Source organism: Kogia breviceps, chromosome 16 (assembly GCF_026419965.1).
Source record: "Kogia breviceps isolate mKogBre1 chromosome 16, mKogBre1 haplotype 1, whole genome shotgun sequence".
NCBI classification, from domain to species: domain Eukaryota; kingdom Metazoa; phylum Chordata; class Mammalia; order Artiodactyla; family Physeteridae; genus Kogia; species Kogia breviceps.
Window position 1 is genome coordinate 15,291,201 of NC_081325.1, and position 26,614 is coordinate 15,317,814.

A 26,614-nucleotide genomic window follows, 5' to 3' on the forward strand; every position below is an offset into this window, starting at 1 on the left:
TCTCTTGCCCTATGATTGGCCCATCCCTTCATAAAACTGTCATGTTTTTATTTGAAGGTTTGGATATTGTGTTGAAAGAGACCATAGTAAGACCCTGTCTACCACTGAAACTTTCTTTCCTTGCATATCTTTCTGTTGTGTTACACTGAATTGAATTGGGAAAAAGAAGATAATAGTGCAGTGTGAAGTTAAATATAATTTTGTGATATCATTTTTTCATATTAAGAGATTGGTTCAGTAAAGATTGTAGAGAATGATTTAGTAAAGAGTTTGGAGCCTGGGAGGCCTGTTGGAAGACCGTTTTTTATCAGTCCATACAGGAGAAAGCAATTGAACTGAACTCAAGTAGTAGCTGTTTGGGTTGTAAAAAAAGAAATGGATAAGATGTACATAAGAAGGGATATAAATGATAGAACTTAGTGACCAGTTAAATTCTTGCATATGTGGAGGGGGCTGGAGGTGGAGTATATAGGGAAAGAATGTTACTGGGAGACTTAGCAGGTTTTTGGCATGATCTAATATGTGATTACTTTCAACCGTATAGGAGGAGGCACTATTGTTAGTTTATTGGGTTTTCCAATTTTCTTGTTTTTTATTAATTAAAAGTTATAAATAATTCATTATAGAAAAGATAAATAATAAGGTCAGAAATAGAAGGAACTATCCATATTACTTATGATTCTATTATACAGAAATAACCTGTCAGTATTTTAGCCCTTCATAGAGCCTTCCCTGTGTTCTTCTGCACACATATATATGTATTTTTCTAAAAAAAAACAAAAACGGGGAGGTATTATATATATTGCTTTATAAGCCTTTTTTTAGCTTTATATAGACATCTTTCCATGCTAATTTACATATACACACACAGATATTATCATTGTTAATGTATGCTCAGATTTCCATTGTATGGTTGGAAACATTTCACATTTTCCATTTGTTTTAGGCAACTCTGTTGATCATCTCTTACATATATTGTTGCACACTTACCTGATAAATTTCTTAGGATAAATTCTTAGTATGAGAATTTCTGAATAAACAGGTATTCATATTCTTAAAGCATTTGCCATTTTCCTATTGTCAGACCCTCTAAAAAGAATATACTAGGTTTTTTTTTTTTACATCTTTTCTTATACTAGATATTATTCTTTTTAATCGTTTTCAGTCTTAAATATGGGATCTTTTGTCATGCTTTGGCAAGAAAGGGACAAAAGTAAGGATTTGACTAAGAGAAGAGAAATTTCTTTAACTATATATACTGCTCGATGTTACTTTTTTCCTTTTCAGGAACTTGAAAGCATACATGAAGATGTCCAGGCAATGAACAGCTGTTGTCAGGATATGACGTGTCGCCTACAGGTGCTGTATGATGGCTGGGTTTTAGCCTAGTTCCTGATAAGCTTGCAGAAATTGCTAGATAGGTCTACAAAAATGTGTGGATATCTAATACATCATGCCCTGTAGGAAGTTTGAATATAAATATTATACTTATTTTTTTTAACTATAAATGTCTTTGTGTCTCCTTGGTGATGGTTTACTAATATTGTGCATTTAACTCCAGAAGCCTTTATATTTTGATCTTGCCAGTATAGAGATAACTGTAGAATTTTGATAAACTTTTCAATCCCATAATGTTCCACAAATGCAGCAGAAATAAATTCCTTAGTAGAAAGCCTTAGGAATAATTTCAAACTAATGCTGTGCCCAATAAAGACCCAGCTTAATTATGATTTATGTTCAGCCTAAAAAATATCTCAGGAAAATGTATATAAGTTTAGGTCTGTTTATTAAAGCAGTTCCAAACCTCTAGTTTGACTGTAGAGTTAACATTGACGTACATACTTCTGACTCATTTAATGCCCTGTGTTTCTACCTGCCTCACAACCACTGACTTGTTTCTCTTCTCGTTAGTAACTGCCTTATTTTTGTAGTGTTCCCCAGTTCAGGTCTTTGAGAGAGAATCTCATTGGTTACACTTGTTATTTGTTTCAATTCACTTTATAAATATTTTCCTAATCTTTGAAATACCTTTTCATCAAGTTTTCACTCCTGATCCTTTCAGCTCTGGTTTGGGAGAGAGAGGATTGTTTAGTATGACTTGGTCAGGAACAGCCCTCTGTCTTTTAGATGGGGCTATCTTTAATGTTCTCCAAAGTCCTATATGAGGGTGTTCTTTTTTGTATATCCCAACTCTCAAATTTTTATCTCTATCTTGGGTATTTCTGTTGAGTTTCACAGCAGCGTATCAGTGACTTAACTTAAAACTTCATTCAGAGGTTTCCTGGTACCTCAACTCGGCATGTCTATGGCTGAAGTCCTATTCTTCATCCTTAACTGGCTCTGGCAGTGCTTGTGTTCCACTGAAAAGCATCAGGAACTATTAAATTCCTTAATAAACATCCTTGTGATACCTTTTTCTTTCTTGTAAGCCTTAGCATATGTGTGTATTGAGAATTCTGAGTGAGTTCTTCTTATTAAACGTAGTGTATGAGCCTTGAAACATCTATTTCAGTTACTTGGGCCTTTTTTAAACTTTTGAGTTCTGGAGTGTGATCTCATTTGCTATAATCTGAACACCAGTAAGTGGCAGTATTAGTTTTCTGAAGTTGAAAAAAATTAAAATGTACTGATAATAGATATGTTTGTAATTTTAGGCAGCAAAGGAACAGACTCAAGATTTAATAATAAAAACCACTAAGCTTCAAGCTGAAAGGTAAGTTTTTCTTTACATAATCAACTCTTCATTAATTTGGAGATAACTCAGAAAGAAAATTATAGATAATTTCAAAGTTAAAACAATAATCAGAAACGTGACTCAAAAATGATACAGAGCATGAGGTTCTAAGCTGTTATCCAAGAGTAAAATAAACATAAAACAATAGTTTAGGAACATTGATAATTGGGATGATTGAGAGATTATCCCTCTTTGGAAGTGATGATGCATTGTTTGTTTGCCATAAGAATTAAAAAATGACTGCTTTTTAAAATGTGGATTTTTCAAATTTTTAGTAATTTTATTATCTTTTTTCACAATTGTCTTTTATTTTTTACTTGTGATTATGCATCCTGCTACAGTCAAGATACAGAACCATTCCATCACCACACAGGTCTCTGCCGTTGGTGCATGGACCACGATGAGAAAAGTTGCAGCCTCAGCTGATGTGAAGAGATGGTTGGCTCTACAGAGCAGCCCACTCTCTAAGGAAAGGCAGGTGCTGGATTTCTGTACTCAGAACTAAGCCTGCGCCTTGAGCATCTAATTAGAATGTTTTTAGTATCACAACTAATCTATTGAAAGAAAAGTTTCCTAGAAAAATTTGCAGTTAGAGACCCACACATGAATTTCTTTGTTAAGTTATTGTTGGCTGACTATAAAAACATATATGGATTCAATTGAAAATTGTGACTAAAACTAAGAGTAACAAGTCACCAATCCTGTATACAAAGTTTCTGGTCTGAGTTTCTGGTCTGAGTTAAATCTTTCTATTTCCATCTTTACTGTAGTGTGTAGTACAGTCTCGTAACTAATTATTGGTTTGATTGACTCTCTTTCCTACTGAACTGTGAGCTCCTTGAGAACGATGACAATTTCTTATTCTTTTTGTGTTTCCAATGTGTAACACATTGTAGATTCAATAAATAATTTTGAGTGAATGAATATGAAATACAGCTATTCCAATGTCAGGAAAGGAACATAAGATAAAAACTGAAAAATAAGCATTTTATTGGAGCTCGTAACATGTATGGGACTGGTTAATGTCTGCAGGAGGCAATATTAGAATATTGTCCTTCTCTTCATATGTTGTCAAAACTATTTAAGCAAGGTTGTTTATGTTTACTATTTTAGTAAGCCTATGAAAAAAGTGTTTTGGCTCGGCATGTTTCTGGGAAGCAAACATTTATGCCATTCTAGTATCCCAAGAGCTATGGATTTGATGTGCCAAAGGAACATTCGTGTGAATGTACTTCAGGAAAATTACATAGCAGAAATCATAACAGATTCCTGGGTGCTGGCAGAGCTGTTTTTCCATTTTAAAAAATTACCTTTTCCTTTATAACGAGAAACTTAGACAAGCATTTGGCTTTAGAAATAGAAATTCTATGGGCGTATTTGGATAACATGATATTCTTATTCAGACAAATTTATAAATGATATGAATTTTTTTCCAGCTGAGTTAGAAGGAGGTCATTTTGACAGCTGTTGCTCTAATAGGTAAAGTTTGGTGTAGAATTGTCTCCACAGAGCTGCAGTTTAACATTTGCCCTTAATGTTTAATTGACAGTCAGAAGATGGGTTTCATTGATGCTTAGGAAAGGCTATGTCCAGATGAACATACCTCCATGTTTTTGAATACCACTGAAATCACTATTTATTATGTATTGTTTTGCCTCTTGGAAAGGCCTACCAGTCAAATTTCTCTCTGGACTCAGAAAAACAGTCTCTTGCTTATGTTTATGTTTATTTTTGAGGTGTAGTATGTTAGTGGAAAGAATGTAGACCTTGAAAACCTGAATTCTAATACAAATCTTGGGTAAGAGCTCATTAGATTTTTAATCTTTAATGAGTTATTTCTTAACCTCCCTCAGTCTCAGTTATCACATCTGAAAAAAGGAATAATAAACTATGTCACAGGGTATAGTGTGCTGAACACACTGTCTGACATACCTCAAGGAACGTTACCCTCCATATTTCTCCCCTTTTATTAGACAAAGTTGTGTAGCACATCTTGTTTCTACATTGGCTTTGGTGGCTGGAAGCTTAGGCTGTTCTGCACTTAACTGTGATAGCTTTCCTCAGCTATGTTATTTAAGTTCTCATCTTTCTCTTTTTCTTTCTTTTTTTAAAAAATTTTATTTATTTTTGGCTGCGTTGGGTCTTCGTTCCTGGGCGCAGGCTTTCTCTAGTTGGGGCAAGCAGGGTCTCCTCTTCGTTGCGGTGCACGGGCTTCTCATTGTGGTGGCTTCTCTTGTTGTGGAGCACAGCCTCTAGGCACGCGGGCTTCAGTGGTTGCAGCACGTGAGCTCAGTAGTTGCGGCACACGGGCCCTAGAGCATGTGGCCTTCAGTAGTTGCAGCGTGTGGGCCCAGGGCATGTGGGCTTCAGTAATGTGTCTTGTGGGCTCTGAAGCGCAGGCTCAGTAGTTGTGGTGCATGGGCTTAGTTGCTCTGCAGCATGTGGGATCTTCCCGGACCAGGGCTCGAACCTGTGTCCCCTGCATTGGCAGGTGGATTCTTAACCACTGCGCCACCAGGGAAGTCCCTCTTTATTTCTTACTATTTTATTTTTTAATGGTTTTGTAATTTTAATTATTTGTTATAAACTATTTTAATTTAGGTTTTAAAGTTGGCAACACATAAAAATATAAAAAGGATTTATTTTACACAAATATACATGTAAAAATATAGAGCATATGTGATACATATTCTTTCATTGCCTGGTAAAAAGTTAGGAGAAGGCAGGGGAGCATCACATCTTTCTTCTTTCTTCTCCTTTCTTTTATATATGTAAAACTTAAAGAAGAAAATTACAATCAGATATAGTTTCACCATCCAGACATAGCCACTGTTAACAGTTTGGTGTATCTTCTCCCAGAGTTAGTATGTGTGCGTAGTTATATTTTACTTCACTCACTTAAAATTTCATGTTCATTTTCCTATGTCTTTTATTTTTAAAAAACATGTTTTTTAATATGGCATTGTATTTTTTCTTGTGAATGAACAAGGATTCTTAAATTATCAGATATTGTTTCTGTTATTAAACATAATGGTTTGGTAAATGTTTTTAAATCATTTTGTGCATTTCAGTTTATTTTCTTAGGATAAATTCCTAGAATTTAATTGTAATTAAAGAATCAAATGGTAGAAATTTTAGAAAGTATCTTCATATATATTACCTAAATTTCTCTCCGGAAGGGTTATGCCAATTTCTACCTTCGTCAGCAATATATGAGAATGTCTTATTTTATTAAACCCTGTAGACACTAGATATTGTCATTAAAAACAGCAATTTTATAGATGAAAAATGGTATCATACTATTTTAATTTACATTTCACCAAGTATTGGTAGATCAACCATTTTTTCATTTTGTTTTGCCATGTATATTTCTTTGCTTTTTTTTTTGTTTTGGTCTATATCTTGTGCCTCCCCCCTGCCCCCTTTTTTTTTTGCTAGCTTTTTTCAATAATTTTGAAATTATTTGGTGGAGATGAGTTTAGAAGTTAGAGTTAAAATATGACAGGGGTATATTTTCAGGAAAAAAAATACCACAAGATTCATAAATCATGTTCTGGGATGGTTTAAAAGAATCATTACAAAAATGAAATAATCTGTTTATTTTATATACTCAGGCAGTATGTGAATACATGTCCTGAAAATTCCTGTGTATGTGTAAAGTTTCTTTTTAAAAGTACATGGGGGTTACCGTACATATTTTTCTGTGACTTGTTTTTTGTACCTGTAAAGTGCCTTACAGATAATTTTGTGTAAATACATATAGCCCAACCTCATTTTTATTTGCTGCATATTATTCCACAGTATGCATTTGCCATATTCACTTACGTTTTGTATAACTTACATCATATACAGTGATTACATGAATACACATCAAATACTCTGTTTTAATTTACAGCAACCATTTATATGTTTTATTTTAACATTAATTTCATATACTTTTAATTTAGATACTAAAAGCCCTCCAAAAGGTACCGTATTTCATTTGTGTTGTCCAGCAGGGCAAGGTCTGCCTAATGCACACCTTTTGTCACCTCAGACCCCAGCTCAGGGCCTTTACACCTTGGAGATCCCTGTTCATGCTACCTGATTGTACAAATACTCCTCAACTTTGTCAAGAATGGTTGTGAAATTTTACCTGGGAACACTATATATGGTAAAACTAAAGGATAATGTGACTTAAATAATATCTTGAATTTACAGTTGATCCTTGAGCAATACAGTATTGAACTGCACAGGTCCACTTATGTGTGGATTTTTTTTCAGTTAATACGTACTGCAGTCCTACACAGTCCATGGTGGGTTGAATCCTCTGGTGCAAAGGGCTGGCTGTAAAGTTGAATCTGGCTGGTGCAGATTTTCCATTGCACAGGGCAGGGGGTTGGGGGCTGGGGTCGGTGTCCCTGACCCCCACATTGTTCAAGGGTCAACTGTACTAGATTTAGTTAAAACCAAATGAACCAATAAAGCAATGAATTTTCCATTGTGCGTGATAAATTGACTCTAAAGATCTAAAAGAAACTCTCAGAAGGTTTTCATTGAAATGGTTAATTTGTATAGTCTCAAGGAATTTTATGAAGTGTTAAAATTGCTTTAAATCCTGTATGATAACGATTTGAGCTTTATCTAAAAATATAAAACAAAACCTGTTTAGGTAACTTTTAGATATCAGTATCAGTATTAATAAGATAATTAAGGACATAAGCTATTTAAATCTGTATAAGTTTAATTAGATGATTTACATGATTTGAGAAAAACAGAACATTACTGCCACCTGGAGGACTTTTTCTTTCTAACCTTCTGTGTCACATTCAGCAGGAGCATTTGACTGAATTTAAAACCTCGCAACTCAAGAGTACAAACAAAACAAAGATGGCATGCATTGCACTGTCTGTTCAGATAGGGTTAATGTTTATCTTTGTTCAGTTTCATTTGAATATTGTTACATTGTAGAATATTACTGCCCTGTGAATACTGCTAGTGAAACAGTTATAATTTTATTTATATATTTTCAAATTTAAGATCTAGAAGGCAGGGATGCTGAATTTCTGCTCTTGTAGTTTATGTTCCTGACTTGCCCTTAGATGGGATCCTGCTCAGTCCTTCAGGTCCCTGCAGACTAGAGTGTGCCTTTTGCTAATTGTTAGCTAGTCTAGATAGGTTATGTACAGATAATATAATTGAAAAGACTTTTTTAAAAATTATGATCGTATGCAGAAAAAGTGGGGAAGGGAGAGTGATTTTTTTGAATTAATGAGGGATTACTAAATGAATTTTTTTTTTTTTTTTTTTTTACTAAATGAATTCTTGACTACTATTTCTAACCTAAAATAAAAAAATAATAGACCTGATTTTTGGTTGTTGTATACTTCATGTACAAGCTTCAAAGGCTTAGGATTTTTTTAGTGACTGAGAAGAAATTAACTGGCATATTTCTCTTCTGTAAGATAACTTTGTTTTCAAGAGGCAAACTATGCAAGTACACATAAGTGGCTAAGGATTGTAATACCCGGACCATTCATGAACTTATTTCTTCTTTCTTAATGATTAATCATTTTACTGTGGCTTCTACTGAGGTAGAACAATATCAGCCAATTTTATCACCTACATGCCTGATGGGCTTCTAATATTTGAGGCAGAAATAATGCTTTTGAAGATATTGAGACTCTTCCACACCTTTGTTTTAAAAGTTATGTCAAATGTAACTTGTTTTAAAGCAATGCAAATGCATAGTGTGCTTGATTTTTTGTTGCCTTTTTAAAAATATTACAGTCAAACATTAGAAATAAGAGCACAAGTTGCAGATGCCTTCTTATCCAAGTTCCAGCTGACTTCTGATGAAATGAGTCTTCTCCGAGGTACCAGAGAAGGACCTATCACTGAGGTATTTTGCTTTCTGTTAAAATCACTTAAAGCATAGCAGTTACAGATGTTATAGAGAAATCACTCTTTTCTAAGGCTTTATTTTACCACCTAAAATTTTTTTTGATTTAAAAATGTTTTTAAATTTAGCAATTAAGGTGCATATTTTAAATTACCTTATTTTTCAAAGCGATACATATACTTTTTTTTGGTGGTTTTTAGAAGTCAAAGAGTACAGCATGGCTTGTAAAGAAAACCTACATCACCTATCCCACTCCTCCCCAGCTCTAAGTCCTTTGGCAGCCATTTCCAATATTGTTAATTGCTTCTTTTGTAAATTCTGTATTCTAGATCTATAGTTAAAAAGAATATGCTTTAATTTTAAAGGATTTTTTCAAGGCATTGGGAAGAGTAAAACAGATTCATAATGATGTCAAAGTTCTCTTGCGTACAAACCAACAAACAGCAGGGTGAGTAGTCTTTTCATGATTGTGTTACCTTTTATATTTCCAAAATTTAAAGATTTTCTAGGTTCTTCTTAAAGTATATGACATTATGACATTTTGTGAAATAGAAGTTTAATCTTTATGTATCTTTGGATAAGGAGAAAGTTATACCCTGATACATTTAGAGTAAAACAACAGTTGGGTATCTAAGTGATGGTGTTAAACTTGGCGACATTTAATTATAAAAATTTACTGAAAAATTATTCCACAAGATAATAAAAAGTTAATAGGCTATAACCAAATCACTCTGTAATTAAATAAAGTGATTAGGTTCTTAGATGTATTCAATAGCTATTGGCTAAAACTTTTTAATAAATTATAATAAACCTTTAATTTTTTTAGTTTAGAAATTATGGAACAGATGGCCTTGCTTCAAGAAACATCTTATGAAAGACTTTACCGGTGGGCTCAAAGTAAGTGATTTCTTTTATGCAGTCTAGATTCATGAACATTAGTGTTTGATTTTGTTATTTCACTTAGTCTTTATTTGATATCATTTTGATCTTAGTAATCAAAAACTATTTTTAAAAAGAAAAACTTTATATTTGAACATATTGTCTTTGTATGTGTCTCATAAACATCTACTATCATTCAAGCGCTGTCTATGATTAAGGATGGGAATAAAAAAATAAAGTCAGTAGTTCTGCCCCAGATTATCTTAAAGTTGATTAGACATCTCTTGTTATTTATGTGACATGTTATTTACATGTAGTAGTTACTACAACTGTAATAACTGCTGAGTTTTTCTATTACTGCTGTAACAAATTAACACAATCTTAATGGCTTAAAAATAACACAAATTTATTATTTTATAGTTCTGTAGTCAGAAATCACCATGCTAAAATTAAAATGTGGGCAGGGCTGCATTCATTTCTGGAGGGTCTAAGGAGTAGTCTGTTTCCTTGCTCATTCAGTTTGTTGGCATAACTTAGTTCTTTGAGTCTGAGGACTGAGCTCTGAATTGCCTTGCTGGCTGTCACTGAGGGTCTTTCCCAGCTTCTAGAGGCTGCCTGCATTCTTTGGCTTGTGGCCCCTTCCTCCATCTTTGAAGCCATTAATGGGTAGATGGAGTCACTTTCTCACTTTGAATCTCTTCTGCCTCTTCTTCCATCTCATATCTCTAACTCTTCTGCTAGCCTTTTTTACTTTTAAGACCTATATAATTACCTTGGACCCACTTGGGTTATCTGGGAAAATGTCCCTGTTTTAAGGTCTGTCACCTTAATTCCATCTGCAAAGTCCCTTTTGCCACATAAGATGGCATGTTCATAGGTTTCAGGGATTAGGGATCTTTGGAGGACCATTATTTTGCCTATCACAAATGGTTTATTTGCTTTAGATTTGCTTTCAAATGTTTCAATAGTCTGTTCATAGAATTGCCTGTTAAAAACAAAGTAGATAGTTAAGACTTCAAGAATGGAACATGTGCACAGGATGTTTTAATAGATGTTACCAACTGACTGTTGGAAGGAGTTGGGATTAAATCCAGTTAACCAGTACCCTTGTACTTGACTGTGAAAAACCTTATCTGTTTCAGATGATTTACTCTTTATCTCCAAAACTTGTTTCTTCTTCTTTTTTAAAAAATATTTATTTATGTATATATGTATATATGTATGGCTGTGTTAGGTCTTTGTTAATACACACAGGCTTTCTGTAGTTGTGGCGAGCGGGAGCTACTCTTTGTTGCGGTGCACAGGCTTCTCACTGCAGTGGCTTCTCTTGTTGCAGAGCATGGGCTCTAGGTGCACAGGCTTCAGTAGTTGTGGCTCGTGGGCTTCAGTAGTTGTGGCTCGCGGGCTCTAGAGCGTAGGCTCAGTAGTTGTGCTGCATGGGCTCCGTTGCTCCACGGCATGTGGGCTTTTCCTGGACCAGGGATTGAACCTGTGTCCCCTGCATTGGCAGGCAGATTCTTATCCACTGCACTACCAGAGAAGCCCCAAAACTTGTTTCTTTTTCTGCTTCTCTTGTTTGCACTGTTTACTCCTATTTGGAGTATGGTCTGGCTTTCCCTCTTTATATCCAAATCCTACCTCAGTCTTCAGTCAGGCTTAGGTTCTACATCTTCCTGGAACTCTCCACAACTACATTAAATCATAGTAGCTTTTTCCATCTCTGAACACTAACTGCTGAATATATTTATTTGGTATTCAATAATTTACTACTCTAACATAACTTTTCATATATGAAAAGCTAAGAGAGTCTTAGCTCTCCAGTTAGATCTCTGTTTTCATAAAGGCAAGGACATTGCCTCATATTTCTTTGTGCTCCCATGACGTCTAACATGGAAGTTCCAAACTGACATTCTGACTTCTAAGGGCTCTGGAGTCATCGTAAGATAGCACCGATCCCATACACGTGTATGTTTTTCTCAGTCAGTGTATGCCAGAAAAATATACTGCTAGTGTGAGGTCCTCATATTCCAAAAGGTTGGGAACTTCTGAACATGCTCTGAGTTTTTTGAGCAGAGTAGACATTTAATAAGTATTTTATAGATAGCATAGTAAAATAAAGGCAGTATGGTGTACAGATTTTTTAAACAGTTTAAAATCTAAACAATTTTGAAATTATAATCTTAATACTATATATTAGCTACCCATATGAACATTTTAGCAAACTGCTTGAAGATTGCTCCCAAGGTAAGGAACTGGTAATATATGTTTAGTACTCCCTTCCCTCCTTGACACTGCCATGTGTATAGCAGTTATTTAGTACATGTTTGTTCATTGACTGGTTTTTTCAGAACCGTAGTTTTTTATAATAATAAAATATGTGGGGACTTCCCTGGTGGTGCAGTGGTTAAGAATAGGCCTGCCAATGCAGGGGACATGGGTTCGAGCGCTGGTCCAGGAAGATCCCACATGCTGCGGAGCAACTAAGCCTGTGCACCACAGCTATTGAGCCTGCGCTCTAGAGCCCACAAGCCACAGCTACTGAGCCCATGCGCTACAACCACTGAGCCCGCGTGCTGCAACTGCTGAGGCCCACGCGCCTAGAGCCTGTGCTCCGCAACAAGAGAAGCCACCGTAATGAGAAGCCCACACCGAAACGAAAAGTAGTTCCCACTCGCTGCAACTAGAGAAAGCCCATGCGCAGCAAGAAAAACCCAACACAGCTCCCCCCCCAAAAAAAAAAAAAAAAATATATATATATATATATATATATATATATATATATATATATATATATATAGTATACCAGATAGCAGATGTGGTGATTTGAAGTTATATAAGTATTTAAGCTTACGTTTTTAGTTTGACAGCATGAACTAGTTTTTGATTGGCATGTTCTCTAGGCTTTTCCAAGCTTTTTTTTTTTTTTTTTTTTTTTTTTTTGCGGTATGTGGGCCTCTCACCATAGTGGCCTCTCCTGTTGTGGAGCACAGGCTCCCGACGCGCAGGCTCAGTGGCCATGGCTCATGGGCCCAGCCACTCCACGGCACGTGGGATCCTCCTGGACCGGGGCACGAACCTGTATCCCCTGCATTGGCAGGTGGACTCTCAACCACTGTGCCACTAGGGAAGCCCCCAAGCATTTTTTAATACAGTATTTAGACTCTGGCTGTACAACAGACATAATAAAGACCTAATTTTAATTTAACAAGTGTTATAATGTTATAATGATTATATAACACAGTAAGCGTTATAATGATTTTTCAGGTGAATGCAGAACATTGACACAAGAATCATGTGACATATCTCCAGTACTGACTCAGGCGATGGAAGCCCTGCAGGATAGACCTGTCTTATATAAGTGGGTGACTTTTTCCTAATTTAAAAAAAAAAAACTTACTTTTTCTTCGATACTTTACTTTGACTTTTAGTATTATCAAATTCATATATAATAGTTTGAGCAATATAATAATTTACAGTGATGTTTTTATCTCGGTACCATTGGGGCATCAGCTTATTTGCATATTATTACTTGCTGTAGAATGCAACATGGAGATGAAAACCAAGGTGTCTGTGTATCTAGACTACCTGTTATTTGTGTAGAGGCTAAGGACTTTCCCCCAATCTGTCATCTCATTAACGACCTAGGAATTGTATGTAACTAAAACTCCTGTGTCAACCCTGCCCCGGATAGAAGGTCGAATAGACTGACAAATGATAATTACCCAGAGATGAAAAAAGAAAATTTAAAATTAGAATTCCATTAGTAGAACTCAAGAAAGAAAGAGTTCAGGTATTTGATCCTGTAAGTTATGTCAGCCAAGCACTATGTGATAATGCTTTGGATAAGAACTTTATGCATTATTAACTTATAAATTTTTTATTATTCTGTATTTTAATTTTCTTTTACTTTTCATATAAAATAGAAGTAAATACGTTTTTACTTTTAATGCCTGGAATAGTATGGAAATAGGAAAACCAAGTGGGGAGTTAAAATTCAGGAAGCAGAAAGCCAGGGGACTCCTGCATAGGCATTAATCCTGCTGTGAGTCATGCCTTTTATACGCTTATATATTTTTACAGGATTTCCTTCTTACTCTGTTTTCTGATTGGAACATTACTTGTCCTGTAATAAGGTTCCAGAACACAAATGCTGGACAGCTACATAAAATAATAACATCCCAGTGCTACTTACTGAGCACAGTTCTAAGTGCAGCAGACTTAACATTAGTAAAACATTGCCTTCAAATTGCTTTGTTTTATTGAACAAATAAACAAATCCACTTTAATGAATATATTAATTGCTTTTCTAAAAGTCAAGTCTCAAAAAAAAAAAAAAAGTCTCAAGTGCTTTGTGGTTCAAGTAGTCTGTGGTGGGGAAAGGGGTGAATATTAGAGGAAATTCCCCTCAGGAAGTAGGTATGAAATGACTTCTTAAGGTTGATAAGCATTTTCCAGGACAAAAAGGGAGGAGAGAACATCCAGGTTGAGGGAACAGCAGGTGCAAAGGTGTGGATTGCGGAGGAACATGTACCTTTTAGGAAACTGCAAAAGCTTGCCCTGGCAGTTGGGTTAGTAGCAAGAGCTGGATCATAATAGCCCTGCATGTTGTGCAGGTGCCTGTGATAAGCTGATGTTCACTCTTGACCACCAGCACAGCAGATCTTATCGACCTCGAAATTTCTTTCCCAGCTTTTTCACTGTAAGGTATTGGTGTTTGATTGTGAGAGTCTTTTGGTACTTAAAACATTTGGTGTTTGTTTAGTAAGTAACATTGTTCACAGATTCATAATTGTTCACAAGGTTAATCTTTTTAAAAAAATGCCTTTGGGGCTTCCCTGGTGGCGCAGTGGTTGAGAGTCCGCCTGCTGATGCAGGGGACATGGGTTCGTGCCCCGGTCCGGGAAGATCCCACATGTCACAGAGCGGCTGGGCCCGTGAGCCATAGCTGCTGAGCCTGCGCGTCTGGAGCCTGAGCTCTGCAACGAGAGAGGCCACAACAGTGAGAGGCCCGCGTACTAAAAAAAAAAAAAAAATGACTTTGTCTGTTTTAGGCATCTGAAAAGGTCAGCTGACTTCTACCATATAAACATAGTTTTTCTAAATTTTGATTCTTGATCAACACTTGGAAAGGAGCAATATTACATAATGGTTGAAAAGGTGGGCTCTGAGTTAGATTTTTTGATGAACCCATGCACCTTTATAAGCTTGTTTCCTTGAGCTGTAAAATGAGGATAAAAATAGTGCCTGTCTTGCCGGGTTGCTGGGAAGATTAAATTAGAATGTTCCCATAAGATGTTTACCATAATGCTTTGCTCATCACAAAATATTAGCTATTATTTCTACTTTGAAAGGAGATAAACTGGAAAGTTTTCAACTAAAGAGAAGTGTATTTAAGGCCTGCATGACAGTAAGGCAAAATGCTTGAAAGACAAAGAATAGAACTGAAATAGGCAGAGATTTATCTCCAAAGGGCATGCACGGGATGGGGGCAGTAGTGCATTATGGAAGGTTGTAAGAAGAAGCTTTTGCGGGTTGAATGAGGAAGAGGGCGGATTTTAGTGACAGTGAAGTACCATAAGATGAATGCTAAGAAAGAGAAAATGGGCCTTTCCTCTTAAGTAATCACCTATTTCTAAAAGGGGTGGTTTCTTTAAATTTAGGGAAAACTTAATAGTATATCATGTTAACCACCAGATGGCACTATGTGAACTTGATTTAAGTGATGTGTAAAAGCTTCACTGTTCATTATTGTGTCTCACATGTGGATCACGTACAGGAAAATGTCAGTTATTGAAGTCTTTAGGGAAGGTTGCCATACTCAGTTTTTCTTAGGTATTATATAACCGAATGCTAATGCATTATTGACTTTTAATCAAGTACAGAAGTTTCTTCAAAAAGAAATTTATTACAAGTAGAAATGAACAAATTGATGCCTTCTTTCCATTGGTAAACCTTCAGCATATAAATTATTAAAGAACATAGTAATGTGTACAATGCTGATTTTTCTTCATTTTTTTATTTGTTGGAATTTTTAGAGAGGTTTTTACACTATTTTATCTTTTAATTCTTTTTTGGACAAAATTTTTCATCTTTTAATTTGCTTTTTGACCAGAATTTTTCTTTTTCTACTATGGCTAGATATAAAAAAAATGGGGATTTAAATTTTTATTTTAACTAGAGGCATTTTAGAATATTTACATAATTTTAACAGTCACCTTTGTAAAGCTACATTTTCAGTTTTTGACCTTTGTTGGAAGAGAATCCATTTTGGTCAAAGAAATTTTCTTCTGTCTCTGGGAGAAGATGTTTCATGTCTTCAGGTATCATTGAAGGTTCCTTTTAGTTCATGCTGTTCTTCAAATTATATCTATTGCAGGAAAATAAGCATTAATATTGTTTATATTTTATAATAAACAGATTCTGGTGTTTGTTAGGCTTTTTAAATTGCCCCTCCCCCATTTAAAATGCCAGTGGATTCACTGGTGTCTAATATAACTTGTGGTCACAGTGAATAGTACTAGAAACAGAAGTTACATTGTTTCTGTTTATTACATAGCCATTTGGGTCTAGAGGGTGAAGATTCGTTTTACATATTTAAAAAGTTAAAAGTTTGTGAATTTTGTGCTGTCGTAAGGAGTCGTCTGATCACAAGTCATTTCATGGAATTGATGATAATTTAAAGCAAGGGTCCCCAACCCCTGGGCCTCAGACGCGTACGGGTCGTCAGCCTGTTAGGAACCGGGCCACAGAGCAGGAAGTGAGCAGTGAGCGAGGGAAGCTTCATCTGCGGCTCCCCATCGCCCCCATCGCTTGCGTTACAGCTTGAGCCATTCCCCCCAACCCTTCTGTGGAAGAATTGTCTTCCACGAAACGGGTCCCTGGTGCCAAGAAGGTTGGGACTGCTGATTTAAAGGAATACATTCTTTACCCTGAACATTTATAATTTGAGAGCATGAGGCAAAAAAATAGAAATAAGCGTTTGGGTTCTAATTTATTTTAAAAAATAGAAAGTGAATGCAAGGCAGTTGTGTACTTTAGCAACACTTAGCTTGATACTGCGTTTTCATCTTGACGTATATATCTGTATGTCACTGCAGGGAATTTCAAAACCATTTCTTTTAAACCAAAACCAAAAAACTACAAACAACCATGATCTAGTTACTAGTGAACAGTCCTTTAAAAAGGTTCGGAGTCCTAAAAATTTACAGCTATTGATTACTTCACTACACTTGTATTTAAAAATATTCCATCTTCCAGCTTTCTTATGTTAAAAAAAATGTGGGTTTTTCATTAAATCAGTAGCATATTAAAGAAAGCAGTATAACCTAAGAAATTCTTCTGGAAACCTTTGGGAAATTTTGATAACTTTTATTTATATGTAAGGTAATGAAGTAATTCTCAACATTTAGTAGAGTACTGTTTAGGGATTTAAAAGTTAATTGGTCTAGAATCTGCTGACATTGGACTATGAAAAATAATATTGTGTTTTCCTGTATACTTTTGTTTATTTATTTATATTTATTTATTTTTTGTGATACTCGGGCCTCTCACTGCTGTGGCCTCTCCCGGTGCGGAGCACAGGCTCCAGACGCGCAGGCTCAGCGGCCATGGCTCACGGGCCCAGCCGCACCGCGGCATGTGGGATCTTCCCGGACCGGGGCACGAACCCGTGTCCCCTGCATCAGCAGGTGGACTCTCAGCCACTGCACCACCAGGGAAGCCCTCTATGTACTTTTTTTTTTTTTTTTTTTTTTTTTTTTTTTTTTTGCGGTATGCGGGCCTCTCACTGTTGTGGCCTCTCCCGTTGCGGAGCACAGGCTCCGGACACGCAGGCTCAGCGGCCATGGCTCACGGGCTTAGTCGCTCCGCGGCATGTGGCATCCTCCCGGACCAGGGCACGAACCCGTGTCCCCTGCATCGGCAGGCGGACTCTCAACCACTGCGCCACCAGGGAAGCCCCATCTATGTACTTTTAAAATAGAACTTTCAATTGGGCATCGGGTGGTGATAATGGGAAACAAAGGCTGGTTCTAGTCAAAGAAACAGGTACTGTTGGTAACTCTAAGCCATCCTATAATTTGATCCCAAATTGTCTGATTCTTTCATTCAAAGCTTTTCTTTCCTACAAACTCCTCACCTTCGAAAGTCTTTTTTTTCCCCCCAACCATAATGGATAACTTGTAAATATATGTAAAAGTATTTGCTCTGTATGCATAGTTGGTCAGTAAATTTAAGGAACATATGTTTAACATTGGAGTCAAAATAAGCTTTTAAATATGAGTAGTATATTTTAGACAAATTTTGATGGTAAATTTTGATAATGTTGAATAAATATAAATGAGAATTTTTTAATGTAGAAGGAAAAGTCTTATATTTTGGATTGTAGAGTTCTAACTGTAACCAGCCTCTGAGAACTAGATATTAGGCCTTATGTGTGCAGTGGAACATCATGTTTTGGGCAAGGGGGGCACTGAAACCTGAAGAGTCCCAGGTTTCCACCTTGTCTTTTTACTTTTACCACATCCCCTGCTCTATCCCTTATTGCCATTACCTCTGTTACTGATTCCAAATGCCAGCATTCTTTCTTAAGCATAAAAAGATGCACCTTTAGGTTGAATTATCATTATGATAAAGTTATTTCATAAATATTTTTTGTTGTTTAAAACAGTATTGCTTGAGAGAATTGGGTAAAAAAGCTTTAGATATCTTAGAAAGTGCATGAATAGTTTGACGTACCCATTATGAAGAAAAGCAACTGTTTGTTAATGACTTGTTTCTTCTAGGTATACCTTAGATGAGTTTGGAACAGCCAGAAGAAGTACAGTTGTTCGTGGATTTATCGATGCTCTTACAAGAGGGGGCCCAGGAGGTACCCCTAGACCCATTGAAATGCATTCCCATGACCCTTTGAGGTATAGTGGTCAGACAGTATTGGAGTATTCGATGTTTTTCTGAAGGAAATCTTTACTAACATTTAGTTTTTTCATTAGATATGTAGGAGATATGTTGGCTTGGCTCCATCAGGCTACTGCTTCTGAAAAAGAACACCTTGAAGCTCTCTTAAAGCATGTAACTACCCAAGGTGGGTCCTCTGACTGTTACCGCTCACGCCTAGATGTAGTAAATCACGCAGGACTTCTCTGTTTCTGTTCTTATTGCTGTTTTCTTCATGGAGATAAACTCTTCACACTAGGTGATTTAATAAGCATCCTAATTAATCTTCCTGTCTCTAGTTTCCCCGTTTTTCTGCTGATAGACGTTCTTTTCCATCACTTTCATTTTGTCACACAACTGATCACATTTTTATACTGGACCCTTGGGACCTTTCCTTGTAAGCCTAGACCCCTCTGCTTCACTTTTCAGGCATCTCTGGAGTGCCTGGCCTACATTATCTCATCCTTTAAAGGCAAAAGGTGATGTTCTCTTCATTTTATCTATGAGTACCCAGGCTCAGTCAGTGACTGGCTTAAGGTCGTTAAGCTACTACTTCTTTCATTTCTACTATCCAGCCCCAGTTTTCATTCTCATGTGACTATTTTAAAGCTTTTTGAATAATTACCTATGTACTGGGACTTCCCTGGTGGTCCACTGGTGAAGAATCCGCCTTCCAATGCAGGGGACGCAGGTTTGATCCCTGGTCAGGGAACTAAGATCCCACATGCTGTGGGGCAACTAAGCCCGTGCGCCACAACTAGAGAGCCTGCGTGCCGCAAACTACAGAGCCCATGTGCCCTGGAGCCTGCGGACCACAACTAGAGAGAAGCCTGCATGCTGCAGTGAAGAGCCTGTGCGTCGCAACAAAAGATCCTGCATGCCTCAACGAAGACCCAGCGTGCTGCAACTAAGACCTGATGCAGCCAAATAAATAAATAAATGATAATTAGCTGTGTACTATATGTACCTAAAATTTTGGTCTTGATTTCAAAGAAGAAAAAATGATTATTTTTACAGAATTTCAAATCTTCTTAGTTGTGACTACCTTAAGATGCCTGTTGTAGAAGGGGTAATTAAGATGCTCTGGCTTTGCTAGGAAGTGAAGAGAGATGTTGTGACTGGTATCACTTACCTATTTTTGAATAGCTCAGCCCCACGCCATCCTGCTTCAGCACGTGATCTGCAGGAGAGGCCAGTGTACGAAATGGGTGCAGGACTTAACCTCCTTGTTTTTAACTCTTTGATATTGAGATTAGATTCAGCATATATGATAGGTTGGCACAAAGTCTGCACTTTCTAAAGTTGTTTTCTGTTATGCTAATTACCCAGTTTAAAAGAATGTATTTGTTAAAAGATGTAGGAAAATTTACATGAGAGGTAACATTAAGAAGTGGGAAGAAAATAATTGGAGTTAGACATAAGTTATTCTGTGGCAATGGCATGAATTCTGCTAAACCTGAGTCTCTGCATCTGAAAAAATGAAGGTGGTTATAAGCAGTACGTGTCAAGTACCCAGTACAGACCTTGATAAATAGTCAATAATCAGTAAATGTCGGTTTTTCCATTAGATTGCAAGGTGTGTTTTCCATCTTTATACCCGTAGTTTGTGTGCTTAGCACTACTGCCTAGGGTAAGGAGTTTGTGGAACGAATGCTAATACATCTTCACATCATCTCCTTCAGTTAATAAATTTCACAGTCTTTTTTTCATACATTTACTGTTTTTCACAAAGAAATAATCACTAATCAACAGTCAAATCAATTGCTAGGGCTTTAGACTCATATTAATATAATTAGTAATGTCCTAAAGATACTAAACTTAATAAAATATCGTTAATTGTTATTTTAAATGTTTATTAATGCCATTAATCATATGTATTAGTGTTTGTTAATTTTTTGAACTTATGTGAAGCAAAGTGTAATATGGAAAAAAATTTTAGTTATATTATAATTAATTGTAGGTGTTGAAGAAAATATTCAGGAAGTTGTTGGACATATTACTGAAGGTGTGTGCAGGCCTCTAAAGGTAAAATATTTTGTTTTTATATATGTTATATGGTAGCTGGTTAAATTAATGACTTATTCTGATTTTAAAGAAACAGCAGCTTGAATTCAGGCCACAATTTTGTCATATTAACACAATGTAGGGTAATAAAACGCATTTTAAGATAATCATTGCCAATTTTCTATGCAAGAGGTTTTTGTATACTCATGTACATGTATTTATAAAATATCATTTTAGCAAATCACATTCGTTGGTATTATGACATACTCCAAAATCTAAATGTTTTCAAAAGCATTTGTTTATTGAACATCTCTTGTGTATGTACTGTTCTAGCAAACGCTGCAGAGATGTAAGAGAACCAGAAAACACAATGTCTGTGTTTAGAGTCCAGTTAGGAAACAAGAAGACACATTTGTTATCAGCAGCTTAAAAAACATAGATGTAATATAATATGTAAGTGTGCGCATTCAGTGTGGTTTAGATTGTATTTGTTAATTAGGGAATATAAAGTAAGGGAAAGATTAGTGAGGGATGGATTTTAATTAGAAAAGATTCCTAGTAGTGAAACTTGAGCATATCAAGTTAATCTTGAACTAGATCTGAGATATTGCCCTGGCAGTATTATAATTGGCCAAAAAGGTTGGTGCTAATTCAAGATTTATCTGCTTTTCTATTCTCTAATAGAAAGAAATTTGGTGCAGTCGTTTCAAGAGAAGATTTTTTTTTTTCATTTTTTTCCTTAATCATTCATAGAGCAGTACCTTTTCACTGATAATCTGTTTTTAGGAATGTAACAGCTGCTTTGCAATTTAGTGCTAAACTAAATTCCATTATATGCTGGTGAAAAACCTCAAGATGACCTCATTGTATTGATTATTTCTGTTAGCAATTGCCTTGAACCAAATTCTGTAGGTAATGGATCATTTTTTTGTAGAGCATATCTGTGCTAAAGTTTCTGTGTTGTTTTACCATCCTCTATGATTTAATATTCAGAAATTCTTTATTTAGAAGGAATTTTGTGATTTCTGCAGTAGTAAAATTTAATCTTTTTAATGCTATTCATACCACATGTGATTAATGAAGAAAAGTTACACTTTTAGGAAATGTTTAGTTTTTTCTCACATGTCTTTTAATAGGTTCGAATTGAACAAGTAATAGTTGCTGAACCTGGGGCAGTTTTATTATATAAAATTTCTAACCTCCTCAAATTTTATCACCATACAATCAGGTAAGTGGAATGGTTAAATGTGCTTGTTAAATCCCATGTGACACCTCATTTCAGTTAGGACACAGTGTCATTGTTTTGTGTGTGTATTCTATGCATGACTAAGTGTAACTAGTTGAACCTCCACACCATATGAATCATCATATGCATATTATACATACTGTACTTTTGAGGTCCGTTTCCTTTTCCCTGTCTTCTCCAAGCATAAGTACACACACACACACACACACACACACACACACACACACACACACTCTCTCTCTCTCTCTCTCTCTCTCTCTCTCTCTCTCTCTCTCTCTCTCTCACATGTAGCAGTGTAAGTCTATAATATAAGTATTTTTTGAGTCCTCCTGTATTAGTAAAAGAGATCCATGGCACCTAAAGCAACTATATGTTATACTCAGAATAGGGCATAATTAGTAAAATGTCCTATTCTGGATGTTTACATAAATTCTTCTTTAACATTTAGTTTTCTGTTAGTGATAAAATAGAACGATAGCTTTATCTCCTCTAAGTAATAGCTGTCTTGTCTTCTCTAAATAAAAGTGACTTTATAGATAAGATAAGTGGTTCTTAATCAGATAAAATATGATCTTCAACTCCAAAATTTGCATTCATTTTCACCTTGCAGATATCTTTTGGTGGTATACGTACACTTGAGCCTTATTGTAGATGTCACTGTAAGACCATGTTATATGTGTAGTTGTGTTAAAAGTGTTCTTCCAAGCTATGTTTTTGATAGTTTTCATATTAGCCTATTAAAAAATGATTTAAAATTACTTTTTATCAAGCATGCCAGTATCAGGAACAGAAGAGTCACTTTCAATACATGAATAGAAGAATAAAATAGGGAGTTGTTTTATATACATGCTTGTCTTACATTCTGCCAAAAATGAGAAACCCCATTGGATAAGTCTAAGAAATATCCTTGTAATATAAAATTGAGAATTATGGAATGTAGAATAATTATTTCAAAATGTTATCAGATTTTTCGTAATTAGTCTAAATATATTGCTATTAGCTAGCTGTATAAAAATTAAGAAGCGGGGCTTCCCTGGTGGCGCAGTGGTTGAGAGTCTGCCTGCCAATGCAGGGGACATGGGTTCGTGCCCCGGTCCGGGAAGATCCCACATGCCGCGGAGCGGCTGGGCCCTTGAGCCATGGCCGCTGAGCCTGTGCGTCCGGAGCCTGTGCTCCACAACGGGAGAGGCCACGGCAGTGAGAGGCCTGCGTACCGCAAACAAACAAATAAATAAATAAATAAATTGAGAAACTTTATAATTTACAGGTGTGTTATTGATACGGTATAACAGTTTTAATTATAAAACTCAGTATTAATAAAAATTATTCTCTCAATAGAGCTATTGATGGAATGGCTTCCTTAAAATTAATTAAAATCAGATCTTGGATAATCAAAACATGCATTTACTATAATAGAGGAAAAATAGAGACATGGGTTTGCATATTATAAGTGTTTGTTCTAACCCACTGCTTTTCTAAGAGATTGTGAAATATTTAAAACACTAGTTTGTTTTCATTTGTTCATCACCTAACTTAAAAGGAAAAAACCCCTCATTTTTATATGAAACTAGAGTAATTGTTTTTAATTCACAGGTTATATTCTATATAAAAACTTTAATTTAAATCTAGATCTTTTTAAAGAATTCTACTCAGTTAAAGAGCTGGGTTGTTTTGGCCTGTTTTGCAGTCTGAAATATTCTTTGCTTTTAGTGGCATTGTTGGAAATAGTGCAACTACATTGTTGACTACCATCGAAGAAATGCATTTGCTGAGCAAAAAAATATTCTTCAGTAGCTTGAGTCTTCATGCCAGCAAATTAATGGACAAGGTACGTTTGCAAAATGCAATTCTTAAACTATGTGAATGTGAGTTTTTCACATTTAAAAATGTTGTTTTACTGTTCCATATTGGTGACAGTTTTTTCCCATTCCATTCAGCGTTCTTTTGAGTTCTTCCTGTGAACAACAAAATCCATTTTGAGGCGGCTTACAGGATGTAGGCTTATAATCTGTTCCTGGAACAGTGTAATTTTGAGTCATAATTAGTGGTAGAATCTCAAGCCCTAGTTTCACTACCATTTTTCAATAACCAAAAATTTGTAATTAAAGCAAACTTACTGTATTTAATAGGTCAGGGCTAAAATGACATACAGATTGGAAAACTTGAACTTTTACTAAATGTTTTTTCTAAACAGCTTACTTAAGTTTTACACTCTTGGTCCAGCTTTGTCCTTATGAAATTTATGTTCCTTTGAGTTATATACTGTAATTAATTATGGAAACAAACAAGATAACAAAAAACTCCCACAAAAACAAACAAGATAACAAAAAACTCCCACAAAAACCTGAAAGAGTTCTGTGAGAGCTAATATTTTAAGTTGAGCACTGTGTTGTGCAGCAGTAAATTGGAAAGACCTTAAGGAATGGGTTTATAATGATCAAATCCTTTGTTGTTTTTATTTCATTATTAAAGGCTCAAGTTTTTCAAGGATGCATCACAATCACCATTTGGGCTTTTTTTTTTTTTTTTAAATTATACTGGTCTATCTAACAGCCTGGTTATATTAGACACAGGTTTGTAGTATAATGTGGAACAGTCAGTAGCAATCCAATCCAAAGTACCTGGTCTTTTTTACATTCCTAAGCTCAGAGAAACCTTAATAAGAGTCTGCTTTCTGACCCCTGTGCAAGACTCATATTTTTTTGGAAAAGCAGCCTGAATTTGTGGAGCTGGAGTATTTCCCTTATATGTTTTCCTGTATCACAGGAAGTTTACTAACAGTTAATCAGTTCTCATTATAGACATGTTTACATGAGTTCTTATTGAGACAAAATTTTTCTAAAATCATTCATACGCGATATAGACTTTGAATGTGAACAAACATTGCTTGCTAATGAGTACAAAGCAAACAGTCAAGGTCTGTTTGTCTCAGGTTACTTTTCCTTTAATGGAAAATAGCTTAATAAATCAGCAATTACTATAGAATACATGTTTTATGAAAGACATGCCCAAGGTGCTATGCTAGCACAATAAGAAGGGTATGTATAATAATATGCATATACAGAGAGGGAGCTTTCCAGAGAGGGAGTTAACAAGAATTGAACTTGAAGGACATGGGGGATTAGATAGGTAAAAAAAAGGAGTGGGTAGAGGTCATCCTAAGTAGAGGGAACGAATAGAATATGCAAGCTTAAGAGTCATCAATACACAAATTTTCATTTATTAAAAATCAGTTGGAAACTGGTGTGGCATGTAGATAGGAGAGAGCCAGGTTGCAGACAGGATAGATAGTTAAGGGATTGTCGAAGTAGTTTTTATGAAAAGACATACTTTAAGGAAGAGCCATAAGGGGACAGATTCTTGAGGGCTAAAGGTAAACCTTCAAAAGTTGGTGACTGCTTGAATGTGGTTAAATGAGAGGGAAGAGTTCTAAAATAATTCCCAAGTTACCAATCTGGGAATATTGATACTAATCACAAGTATCTGGAATAGAGAGAAAGTGTAAAACTGGGGGAATAAAGATGATGTTATTGTCTAAGTTAGACAAGATTCTTGTGGGATATCCTTCTGCAATCAGTCTGATCTAATAGGGAGCTGTACATTTGGATTTATGGAGTTTTGCATGTAAAAGATAGTTGAATCCATGTGTTTGTCTGAGGTCACTAGGAATCACGTTTAATAAGAGTAGAGCTTCCAGGACACACAGTCTTGAGAAACAGTGACATTTAAGAGAAGAAACTAAGCCGTACCATGATAGAATGCTGAGGAAGGATGATTGGAGAGGCAGGAGAGAAATGAGAAGAGGGTTGTGTCAGAAAAGCCAAGAGAATAGAATTTCAAGAAGGAGAGCATAGTTGATGACAGATACTATATGAAGAGTTCTAGTAAAACAAGGGTGGCAGGTTTGTTATCTTTGTCAGTATATAGATGATCCGTGACTTACTGAGGGCAGTTTTATTCATGTGGTGGGGACAAGAGCCAAACTGCAATATGGGAAACACACATGAGCGTGTTACCCAAAGCTTTACCAATTGGAAAACATCTGGGCTAAAAACTGTAAGTAAAATGTAGTAGGCATTCTTATTATGAAAATTGAAAGAGAATAATAAAGCAAAATGGTAAAAGGAAAGATGGAACTATATTTCTGTGATAAATTAGGAAACAGGAAAACAAAATTGATTATTTGTTGAAAAGGTCAACAAAATTGACAATCTTCTAGCAATTCTTTAACCAAGGAAAAAATAAAATTTAAAATTATAATATCAGAATTAGAGATAATAACCAGAGATGAGGATTAAACTTACTAGAGAATACTGTATTAAAATATATAAATTTTATTCTAATATATATTAAAAGGATGATTTTAAGAAAATAAAATTGACAAAAAATTGATTCAGAATGAGGTAGGAAACTTGAATACACCCAGGGAGGAAAGAAAAATTATTAATGAACATACTGCTAGACTTAATTCAGGTTATATAGATAGCTTTATTTACACCTACAAAGAACAGAATTCTCCAGAACACAGAAAAATATGGGAAGCTTCCCAATTCCTTTTAGGTGGAGTAACACTGACATAAAAACCTTTTAAAGACAGTACAAAAGTGAAAACCTCAAATCAGTCACTTAAGTTTTTAAAAAGGATTGTAAAAATAAATCCAGCAATATATTAAAACCAAGTATTGGTTATTCCCAGGAATATAAGAATATTTCAGTGTTAGGAAATATATTAAATGTTTCAATGTTAAATTATGTTCTCATTATATTTAATTAAATTGTTGAGGGGAAAATATTAGTAAATAAAAAAGTAAAAATACTTAACCATATAAAGATTAATAAAACTAACAGCCAACCTCATGATTAACATACAAGCACTAGTAATATATTCTATTTAAGTCAAGAAAGAACAAGGAAAGAATATTTGCCAATAACACGT

The 26,614-nt window shown here is 35.5% G+C and overlaps 1 protein-coding gene across 11 annotated transcripts in view; it reads left to right on the plus strand.

Annotated features, from left to right (window-relative positions):
* COG6 (component of oligomeric golgi complex 6) overlaps positions 1-26,614 on the plus strand; it is a 336,439-nt gene that overhangs the window by 4,807 nt on the left and 305,018 nt on the right. For all 11 annotated transcript variants that reach the window (XR_010837125.1, XR_010837124.1, XR_010837126.1 and 8 more), the window contains 11 exons: positions 1,288-1,359; positions 2,655-2,713; positions 8,504-8,615; positions 8,981-9,063; positions 9,442-9,512; positions 12,759-12,852; positions 18,278-18,406; positions 18,485-18,576; positions 20,389-20,453; positions 21,569-21,660; positions 23,389-23,506. Coding sequence is in view for 4 of the 11 variants with exons in the window: in XM_059042152.2 (XP_058898135.1) it covers positions 1,288-1,359; positions 2,655-2,713; positions 8,504-8,615; positions 8,981-9,063; positions 9,442-9,512; positions 12,759-12,852; positions 18,278-18,406; positions 18,485-18,576; positions 20,389-20,453; positions 21,569-21,660; positions 23,389-23,506 (987 nt within the window). In the remaining 7 variants the exon portion in view is untranslated. The remainder of the gene's footprint in view (positions 1-1,287; positions 1,360-2,654; positions 2,714-8,503; positions 8,616-8,980; positions 9,064-9,441; positions 9,513-12,758; positions 12,853-18,277; positions 18,407-18,484; positions 18,577-20,388; positions 20,454-21,568; positions 21,661-23,388; positions 23,507-26,614) is intronic.